Genomic DNA, 11386 nt, shown 5'->3' with positions numbered 1-11386 from the left:
TGTGGACTTGAGTCTGAAGTGCCTTAATTCCAATAATCTCCAGCATAACTTTAAGAGAGGAAAAAAGCTGGCAAGAATCACACACGAAGTGCAGGGGTTTCAAAAAATGCCATTAAAGCCTGTAACTTGAAAACATGAAAGTTTAACTCAAAAAACTTGGAGTTCGCTATTTTTAAAATTTTGAAAAATGAAACATCAAATTTTTTTATCTTAAAACCATGAATCCTGAAACATGAAACCCATGATAAACCATGAAATTTATGGTGAATAAGGACCGTGGAAAAAGCTATGGGAAAAGTTGCATTTTGGAGAAAACCACCAAATTTGATGGGAAGCCCGGATAATAGACTTGGTAAGGCCAAGCCCAGCAACAGAGGTTGGGATCTCCATTACAGACTGACGGCGGGTCTATGGATGTGTTTTCCTTCTGGCCATGGTATTACTTGGTGCTCTAGCTCCGGTTCCAGCCCATCTGGTGAAGATGACCCATTTTCTTTCTTTTAAGACCTAAAAATGCAAAGACCATCGTAGTCCATGATACAGTGATTCCAATTTCCACATCGAATGCTTACTGAACATCTACACCGGACAATGACACAAGATGTTGAATGGAGCATTTTGCTAGACACAATGTAATGTGACAGACAGCAGGGAAGGGAAAAAAAAGAGTCAACCTTGATCAAGGTTTCAAAATATTGGAATCAGATTGAAATGAATTTGGCGTGGAACCTGCCAAAATCAGCCGAGAACATGTAGAACCCTAGATGTACAAAAAGGCTAATTCGAATACAAGCAGGGAATCAGGATCAGTTGCTGCTAACTTTCAATTCCCTCCCCCCTAAAGCTCTGTGGCTGTGTAATCTGTAGTCGTTATTCATTAGGACATCTTACTACCTGTACTCTCAGCATTGCATTTTCAGGTTCTCTTATTTTTTGGGTAAATCATCATCAAGTTCAATGGATCCACTGGTCAGGAACTAAGCCTCGCCAAAATTCAATAGAACTCAAGGGTTTTTTAACTTCTATGCAGAAACTCAAAAATTGCTCTACATATATAAGGAGACCAACCTGACACTCACAACTAAGGAAATCCTGTCAAATCAGCTATAATAAATACCACTTGATTCAATTAATTCTGAGTTTCCAGTGTGTGACATCCTGTGTGGAATGTTCAAATATTGACGACCATCAGGGATTAGGGCCAAGGAAACCTGAAAATGAGTTTACTGTGCCCAATGACTTACGAAAGTAGAATATCCACAAGTCGGATTGAGTGTACAAAGCAATAGGGTAAAATCATTGATGCCGTTCAACCAAATATTGTACAATTTATGAATTTCATTAGCCAAAAAAATAAACTAGAACAGAAGATCTCAATGTTACAGTTTTATCATGTTATGATGATTTCCATCATAGAACTATTGAGCAGAACATATACAGAACATATAAAGTATAAAATCTTGCGTACACTCGTTAGTTCAACTTCAGTCCATTGCAGCCATAAAATAGAGGCTACCATGGCCTCTTTGACCCTAGAGGGTGAATGTTGGAACCTAAAGTTAAAGCTCGGTTACCATTTACCTAGACCTCCTCGTCCGCTGAAGCGGAAGCCCCCTCCAAACCCTGCCAAAACATCAAAATGTATCAGCATATCAATGTTAGGGTAAAATACCAGTAACGACTACGATGAAACAAGGAAACGTGGCACAAGAAAATATGCACCTCCCCCACGATTACCACCTGAACATCAAAATGTATCAGCATATCAATGTTAGGTAAAATACCAGTAACAACTAAGATGAAACATGGAAACATGGCACAAGAAAATATGCACCTCCCCCACGATAACCACCAGAATGAGCTAAGGTAGTCAATGCCGGAGTCACGACCTGGCCAGCTTCCTGTAGGATCTTAACGAGATCCTTCACAAACTTTGCATTTGCATGCGTGAAAAAGGTAAATGCAGTTCCTTTAGCACCTGCACGGCCAGTTCGTCCAATCCTGTGAACATAATCTTCAAGGCTCGTTGGGAAATCATAATTTATCACACATTTTATGTCCTTCACATCTGCAAACATTATAGACAAAATTAATACAGATGGATCAACATGTACACTCTGTAGCAATATTCACAAATGAGGGAAAAAAAATGCAACTGCCCCCTTATCCCTGCACGCCCCTACTTTGGTTCAAAAATAAGAAACACATTCAACAAGTAAATGTGCCCACCTTGACCTTTCAGGGATAAGGACCAGCACCAGCACCCGGTTCAACCCCTAACAATGAATAAGCTTGCTTGAGTCGACTGGCTGCCACAACCACCATCTCCAAAACCGTGGATGGGCAACGACAAATTTCAACCATGTTACTTAGAAACTTTAACGATAGGGGGCATGCCAATGTCAAGACACTTGTGAATATGGATCAAACCCAGAATTCTACTCTTTAATCTTTTTTACTCCATATGTAACCATGTAAACATAAAATACAGTAACATCTTCATCGTTGATGCTACAAATATTCCATTGGTCCTCCCAAAATCTAGAAAATAGCACATTGAAATGGCTATATTTTTGTGAACCCATGCTCCCTGTGTCCATGTAACATGAGCTGCGACATTGAGATACCAGAGGTATTTCATGGAACACTCTGCTGGAAGAGGAGAGATTGGTGGATGCCCTGGTGAAGGGAAATGCTCATGCTCGCAGACTGAAATAACAAGAACATAATACAATCTCTATATGAGATGGATTCCCCTCACACCCACCAAACAACAAAATTACACTCGGGAAACTGGACAGCAGCCTGCCGACTCGCCAAACAACTAAATGAAGACAGGTAAGATTCCCAAACACATAGTGATCCTACCAAGACCACGTGCAGCTACATCAGTGGCAGTCATTATAGGACTTCTGCCACTTTTGAACTCAGCTAGAACCCGATCCCTTTCGGCCTGATTTTTATCACCATGGATGGATAGAGCTGGCCATCCATCCATCCTCAGCTTCCGTGTGACCTGATCACATCCTTTTTTCGTCTGCAGGAATACAAGAATCCGGCTTCCATCCATCATTTCTGTAAGCAGTTTGATCAGCCTGGATGAACATATGAATAAATCAAGATCAACAACAGATTTTAGAATATCAGCATTTTTGGCTGCTATGGTCGATTACAACACACCTATTATACTTCTCCATCTCTGTCATAACTTCGACAACCTGGTTTATAGATTGATTTGCCTTCAAATTCGGAGATCCAATTATGACCTGAAGACAATTAATTTTACAAGGCAATTCATTAGTATTTATCATCTATCACTACAAATCATTCATGTAACACACCCACAAGCAAGGAGCCAAGGACACACACAACATACACACTTATGCAGGAACGCACCTTGTAGGGATCACATAAGAACTGCCTAGCCAATGCCTCCACCTGCCTGGGCCACGTGGCACTCCAATATAAGGTCTGTCTATCTGGCCGAATCTGAAATTAACGGAGTTCAGGCCTGATGCTTTCATCCAATTATTTCCACAAATAATTACTAGCAAGATCGGATGAGAAGAATGTAAAATAATGCTTCTGTAACAATTATATTATATAACGTTAGAACTTAGAATGGAAAGTGGCCATGGAAATAAGTGCCTAATTATTGGAATGGAGGAAATCACACATCAGATGTTATTGTCAATCCATATAATCACTACATTATTCTTATGGGCAAGGTAGAAAGTCCAGTGTTGAAGGAACAAATCAGAGCTCCTTACAGAATCAATTGCTTCATAGAACACTCAACCAACAAGAAGGCAACCATATTGGCTCTCTTTCCCGAATGATTGTAGGTTATGTCTAAAGCTATCTCAAGTATGAACAAGGGCATTGGCTCATGTTCCCTAGAGTCCTGAATTCCTAGAAACCAAGTGGTGAACCATAATTGACTGATTATACAAGTGAGATTTTAAAGTCTTAAATTCTTAATTCTTCCTTCCACATTGTCCAAGACTGCTCTATTGCAAGCATAGTTGTTAAGGCGCCTAGGCGAATCAAGGCGGTCGAGGGGGTTAAAAAACAAGGCGACACCAGCAAGTCGACACCAGAATTCAAGGCGAGGGCAATGCACCTGGACGCTTTGACAACTATGATTGCAAGTTCTCTGTTGATACTACACCTGATCCATTTTCCTTTCAATAGTACAGTGATTACATGCTGCTTGTGTCTGACTATATTCCTGTACATAAAACTCTCCAATCCATCCTACACCATGATCTAGTCTTAAAACCTAGTCTAGAAGCCACTTGCAAGTCACACATGCCTTTTCTGTTTTACATGTATTCATTGTTTATATACTGTCAAGAAGGAATATAAAAAATCTCGATTCAACCTTGTTGGAATATTTGAACACAGACTCAACCCATACTAGGTACTTACATCCTAGCCTTGAATGAATTTTTCTAACCTTATGCTATCAAAATCCACACAAAATCTGTGACCGTTTTAATTCCACAGAACCCTCCACCCCAAAAGAACAAAATACTACAAAGTGAATTATTGCATTCAGAATGTTATCATCATTTTGAGAAACTGCAGACAGTAAAGATCGGAGGTTTTGCTACAGATAATGCGAAAGTGATCCTTAGATTCATTTATAGCCTTCAAGGTGCACGGATCCTTGCCCTCCAGTCAACTCTATTTAACGTCATGCTTGAGACAAGGCCTAAACTATGCATGTCTTTCCACACCACTTCTCCTATGGTCATTTTAGGCCTGCCCCTAGCTCTCTTAGTACCCTCAATCTGGATTAGGTCACTCCTCCGAACTGGAGCATCTGAAGGCCTCTGTTGAACATGGCCATGCCACCTCAAACAACATTCACATCGCTTATCTTGAATCGGGTCTACTCCTAAATCGGCTCTAATATGATCATTTCTTATTATTTTATCCTTCCTGGTTTTGTCACTCATCCATCTCAACATCCTCATCTCCGCCACACTTAGCCTATTTATATGACGCTTCTTAACCGCCCAACACTCCGCACCATACATCATAGCCGGTCTTATGAGTTATGACTATCCTATAAAATTTTCCTTTAAGCTTTAAAGGAATTGGTTGAACACAAAATACTTTGGATGCCCCTCTCCACTTTATCCACCCTATTTTAATTCTCTCTTCGACATCACCTTCCTTACTGATGATAGATCTTAGATATCTACCATAATCACCAAGTATTAACCCTTTTTTTTTTTCTAAAATGTATTATAAGAAAATCAATTTTTTTTCAAAAATTTTAAAAACATTTTAAAACAAAAAATTAAATCCGACTCCGTGTAATCCTAGATCGGCCTACGGTGTCTAATGTATAAAAAGTTTAAGGCCAACCACCAAGTATTTACCATGTTTTTTGCAATAATTCATTTTTGGGAAAAGTGATATACCTTCAACTTTGAACCTACAAAAAACTTCCAGACATGCAGCATATCAACGCTATCAATGCATTCTAGTACTGCCCAACACCTTGTTCCACAAAGATATGGGAGTCCTTAGGCCAAAAGCACAAAAATCGAGGTTTTCTATTAAGTTTCCCTCTTTAAAGTCGAAACTAGCAATATGGGTCGATATTTCGATCAAAATCATGCATTTAATACAAAGGGTTTATATCAATTCGGCTGAAACAATATCGAAACCCAAAACAATGATGTGACACAAAGGATGTACAATGTTGATGGTCTTAAACAATGTTTCAAGATGGTTATTGGATATGGGTATCACCCCACCTGAACAGCAACATCCTACTACCTCCTCCCCATTAAGTTTTAATAATCTTTTATTACCTTCTATTAATTTCAAAATACCTGGCTTGCTGATCGCAGGAATTTTTGAACCAGATCTTAAGTTAGCCCGGTGGACTTATTATAATTTGGTGAATGGTCAAAGTGTTCTAACAGATGCAGGTAGCTGTGACACAAAGGATGTACAGAAGGTGGAACTGATGGCTTTTTGGGAGGGCTGGCATAAGGCACGCCGTGTAGGATTAGAGATTAGAGATATATGGCTAAACAATAGTACAGTTTTTAACTTGCTAACTGTCCAATCCCAATCCCCTATCTCTTGGACCTTACAACCTATATTCCTTAGTCTTGCTAATGTTACGGAGAACTTTCTTAAATTAACCTTCCATATGTATAGGAGCGATAGTCAGGATCTAAACTCACTGTAATCCCTTTTTGGTTTTAATATATGTTTTTCTTCCCATCAAAAAAAATATATATATATATATATATATATCGAAACCCAAAACATGATTGAAATTTCAACCAAAACTTGGTAAGACCGAGGTATCGTACATGGTTTTGCTTCAACCTTTGTCGAAATCGAAAAATTTCGCCAAAATTTAGGTGGAAATTGTACATGGGATTTACAGAAACAAGGTTCCAAAAATTAAGAGTAAAAAATTTGAATAATCCATAGCCACATATAACAACACAAAGCAATGTTGATGAGTTACTATGCTAAAACCAACACAAAAGCTGCTACAATCAAAACCAGAGTCCAAGACAAGAAGAAACCAGCATGACAAACTACTGAAAAGGGATAAATGAGTGGTTAAGATATGTACCGCACGTTAGGAGTTAGTAAGTGGCTGTCATGATAAGGGGGATTGTCCCTATCGTATTGTGGCTTAGTTTATTTAGCAATTGAGTATTAGGTTAAATCTAAGTTGAGTCTTATTTTATTTCCAAGTGTAACTGTACATTGAATGTTAGTAGAATTTCTATTAAGAGTCCGTTTACTTTCCTATAAATAGAACAGAGCATCACCACGACAGACAAAGTTTGAATCTATCATGGTTCAGCACATCCTCTCTCCCATTGCTCTCTCTCTATTCTTTCCTCTGTCTTCTACTTTGCAGGTACTGGTTTCAAGTCCTGGTTTCGTTACATGGTATCAAAGTTGTAACCAATATTTGCCTTCTCCTTGATAGCTGGTTTGCGAGTCGTTCAGCGTTCTTTGGTTTGTGGTGTACAGCCACCTATGAAACCTTAGTTGATAGAAGAAGAATCTTATTTTATTTCCTATTGTAAGTTTGCAACTGTATTTTGACTCTTAGTAGAATTCCTACTAAGAGTCTGTTTATTTTCCTATAAATAGAACAGAGCATCACCATGATTGACCAAGTCTGAATCTATCGTGGTTTAGCACATCCTCTCTCTCAGTGTTCTCTTTCTATTCTATCCTCTCTCTTCTATTTTGCAGGTACTGGTTTCGTTACATGAGTAATAACAAAGAGCAAAGCAAGCTTTTGCCAATGTGTCATTGTTCAGTTACATACGCCTAAAAGATGATGTATTCCAAATTGCCACTTGCATTGGAAACCGAAACAATACGACAGTAAAAGAGATGCCTTTAAAATGATTGATCGACTTTAAACAACTAATCACAACATATGATGCAATGCCAAGCAATTTTCATGATCCACAGTGTTGATCTGCAACTAAACCAAACGAAACATCCAAGGAAATAAGAAAATAATATCATATACATCGGCGATATAATCACTAGCCCATTAAGAAATTGGAAAGCTAGAAAGAAAACTATGCTCTAGGTGGTCGTAAGATTGAATAGTGGATAGAAAAAAAAAAAGGTACGTCTACAGTAATATAAATTAAACAAGAGTCAGAAGGATGAATCCTACTTGGGTTACAATTTTCCGAATCTGTGGCTCAAACCCCATGTCCAACATTCGGTCAGCCTCATCCAAAACAAGGTATGTTACTCTCCGCAAGTTCGTGTTTCGAGCTTCCAACATATCAATCAGTCGACCAGGTGTTGCAATGACAATCTCAACTCCTACCAGAAGCACATCAATCAACTACGGCAGTGATCAGGATTGAACATAAAAAGATTTAAGGAGCAAACAAAATATTCAACTGAAAATAAAATATGAACCTGCTTGGAGATCACGAATCTGTGGGCCCTTCGGGGCACCACCATATATACAAGTCCTCCTGATATTTGAACGTGACGCGAATTTGGCTACTTCTTCTTGTATCTGAACAGCCAATTCTCTTGTAGGAGCTAAAACCAATACAATGGGTCCTTCACCTCGTACTGAAATTGGTAGAATAAAAATAAATAAATAAATAACGAAGGCCGGGAAATGAACATAAATCTAACGAACAGATAAGTAGAGAAAGAAACTAACCCAGTCGGGGCTGTGCACTGACATGTAGTAACGCAGGCAACAGATATGCCAACGTCTTCCCAGAACCTGTCTCAGCAATACCGATCAAATCTCTACCTTTTAAAGCCATCGGCCATCCTTGAGATTGAATGGGTGTGGGTTCAACAAAACCCAGTTTAGCTATCACCTCGAGGCAGTGTGCTGTGTAGTGCAAATGTGCAATAATAATCAGTCAGGAAGAAAGGCGACAGGATAGATATGAATATTGTTCAGAAGGCGTTTTGGTGTTACAAGATTACCCGGAAAGTTCGCCTCTTGAAATAGTCTGATCGGCTTTGGGACATCGTAGCCTTCAACGGTGATCTCACGCCTTGTACGGTACAGTCCAACCTCTTGATCCGTCATTGCGTGAACTGAAGGGCTTTCTACATAAAAACTTTTCTCAAACGGTACCAAGCCTCCAAAATCCTGCTTCGGAAGAGCTATGCTGTTCAAATCCCCTTTAGAATTCCCACCGTCTCTACCTCTACCGCCACCACGACCGCTGCTCGCTCTACCTCCGCCACGACCAGCATTAAAACCTCTACCACCACCACGCCCGCGTCCTCTATCCCAGCCTCCTCTAATGCCACTCCCACCACGGTCTGCAGCAGATACACTGCCGTTACGGTCTGAAATGGAAACCCTACCTCCACGCTCTCCACCATCACTTCTACCGCCTCCGAAATCCCTTCCCCCACCACCTTGGCCAGTGACAAATTCTCTCCCGACACTAGGTTGGAAGAGCGGAAACCTGTCAAACCTATCCGGCCTGCCGGCAGCAGCCCCAACACCTCCAACCCCTCTTCCGCTGGCGAAACCTGAAGAGAGTTCTCCGTAAGCGGCTGGTCCACCACCTACTCCGCCCATCATGGGTGGCATCGGTTTCTGTGGCGACATTAGGCCACTGCAACAAAATCCATAAATATTTTAAGCACAAAAGTTAATAAAAACTACTTAAGCCACTGCATGAGACACTGAAATAATCAACGTCTTAACTGCTTGCTTACCTTCTCCTCTCCCTGTAGGAATTAGGATCAACGTATCTAGGATCGTAAGGGTTCGTCATCGCCGCCATTGAAGATGGTGAAGAACTGTGCGCTAGCTGATAAGTATATGGGTAAAGGCGTAAGGATCCTTTTCTACTCTGAAACAGGGCGCACAATTTCAAACAGGGAAAGATCTCTCTTTAAAACCCTAGCCCTGTCGAAGAAGAAGACGACGACGACGACTCAACGAGTGTTGCTGCTTGGATTCAACAAAGAACAAATAAAAGTTTACAAAGGGGAATCCGCTTCGACAGCGTTTATCCAAGGAGAGCGAAAAAAAAATACAATCAAAAATCAAAGGATACCAACTTTGACCTAACTAACCAACCATTAAGACGTATATATAGTTTACCAAATAAAAAAGGGTTATTTCCAAATGCCTCCTGAAAATGGCCAAACTTACAGTGGCTCTCTTGAACTTTCATTAATTTCACATGAACCTTTATTTTCCAAACTAATTATCAATAAGTCCCTTTCGTTAGTCAGAGACATTATGTTACAATGGATCTTAGTTTTTGAAAATTTATGGACCATTCTACCTTATAAGAGTAGAATGACAAAAATACCCTTATTTGAAAAGAAAAAAAAACCCTTCAAGTCATCTCCCCCAAATCGTTTAGGGTTTGGGGAAGATGAGTTTTTGAATCTGAATGGAACAATTTCCTGCACGCTTACCCAGTAATTGGACGAGATGAGTTTGTGTCACGCAAGCTATCACAAATTCACGACCCCAAAATCTGCAAGTAGTCTTTGTGGAACTTGCTCTGCATCAGTGCATGTCGCTCATTCCAAGTTTGCAGAACAGACTTTACTTTCTACCAAAGCAACACCTCCTTCTGAGTGACCAACCACATACAGAGAGAGAGAGAGGGAGAGAGCAGCTCCGTCATTGAAAGAAGCGGAATGGACCAAAAAATGGACAACGACGACGACACATCAAAACACAACCTAAAATTTTTTCACTTTAAAATACTATAATCTAAGCCTCTCTGATTCGGTAATTTCGGCCTGCTTCTTCTGCTAAGCTCATCAACCAAACCTGTTAGGCCAGGCCACCCGAGGAAGGAAGAGAGAAGAAAAAAGAAACAAAAAAAGAATTATGACCACCGCCCTTGACACCCACAAGATAGAAAACCAAGTCTCAAAACTTGCAGACTTGACCCTTCACATCGATTAATCAATCCATTACAAAGAACGAGGCTACCTGGGTTCGATTCTCACTATTTCTTTTTTCAGATTTTAAAGTAAAAGAGAATGGATGGTGGATCAAGCAATAAATACCCAATCGAAGGCATCCCTCTCTTAACTCCTTTACTCAGTAGCTCTTCCTCTTCAGCAGAGATAAACACCAACAGGGTTAGCAAGAAATGCAAGGGTAAATTACTGGGTAAGTGTGCAGGAAATTGTTCCATTTCAGATTTAAAAACTCATCTTCCCCAAATCCTAAACGATTTGGAGAAGATGGGTTGCAGGGTTTTTTTTTCTTTTTTTTTGTTTTTTTCAAATAAGGGTATTTTTGTCATTCTATCCAATCAAGGGGCAGAATGATCCATAAATTTTCAAAAACTAGGATCCGTTATAACATAACGTCTCTGATTAACGGGAGAGACTATATTGGTACTTAGTTTGAAAAGTAAAGGTGTACATGAAATTAGTCAAAATTTAGGGGGGCAAATATAAGTTTGGCCATTTTCAGGGGCCATTTGGAAATAACCCAATAAAAAACGTTAAAAATCCTGCTTCCCCACGGATAAAAATCCTCTCCAATTCTAAAGAATTGGAGATTGCTTTGAACCATTTCATGAAGCCGAACTCATTTTAACAATCGGATCCTCTCAACCCGATTAGAATGTAAACCCTAGAACACAGAAAATCGGTAAAAGAAAAAAAAAAACGCAGAGAAGAGAGAAGGAAACCTTTCTCATTGCATCTCTCGGTTCATCTTCTTCCCTTCTTCCCACCATTGGAACTGCAGAGGTTACACCAGACCAACTTTCTGCGTGCAAGGATTTTACATTTGAATACATCATAGAAAACAAGCGCAGAAAGAATGAGAGGTTTTCAAATCGGCAGATTTCCCTCTCTCCGTCCATCTTTTCGAGCACTTCGACAGCCT

At 39.8% G+C, this 11386-nt stretch overlaps 1 protein-coding gene across 2 annotated transcripts; it reads right to left on the bottom strand.

Annotated features, from left to right (window-relative positions):
- Positions 1–1373: 1373 nt before the first annotated feature.
- On the bottom strand, positions 1374–9428 carry LOC122656795 (DEAD-box ATP-dependent RNA helicase 20-like). Of its 2 annotated transcripts, none has more exons than XM_043851447.1 (11): positions 9232–9428; positions 8923–9128; positions 8482–8886; positions 8204–8383; positions 7948–8109; positions 7694–7848; positions 3397–3489; positions 3181–3266; positions 2869–3095; positions 1835–2068; positions 1374–1623 (listed from the first exon to the last, which is right to left on the bottom strand). In XM_043851447.1, the coding sequence occupies exons 1-11, from the start codon at positions 9297–9299 to the stop codon at positions 1571–1573; spliced, it is 1869 nt and encodes a 622-aa protein (XP_043707382.1). In that variant the 5' UTR covers positions 9300–9428; the 3' UTR covers positions 1374–1570. The 2 variants fall into 2 exon arrangements, with proteins under 2 accessions (XP_043707382.1, XP_043707383.1); XM_043851448.1 differs by having other exon boundaries at positions 1853–2068.
- Between the last annotated feature and the right edge of the window lie 1958 nt (positions 9429–11386).

Source organism: Telopea speciosissima, chromosome 3 (genome assembly GCF_018873765.1).
Source record: "Telopea speciosissima isolate NSW1024214 ecotype Mountain lineage chromosome 3, Tspe_v1, whole genome shotgun sequence".
NCBI classification, from domain to species: domain Eukaryota; kingdom Viridiplantae; phylum Streptophyta; class Magnoliopsida; order Proteales; family Proteaceae; genus Telopea; species Telopea speciosissima.
The sequence above is the reverse complement of the archived record's forward strand: the minus strand, read 5'-3'. Positions and strand labels throughout refer to the sequence as shown.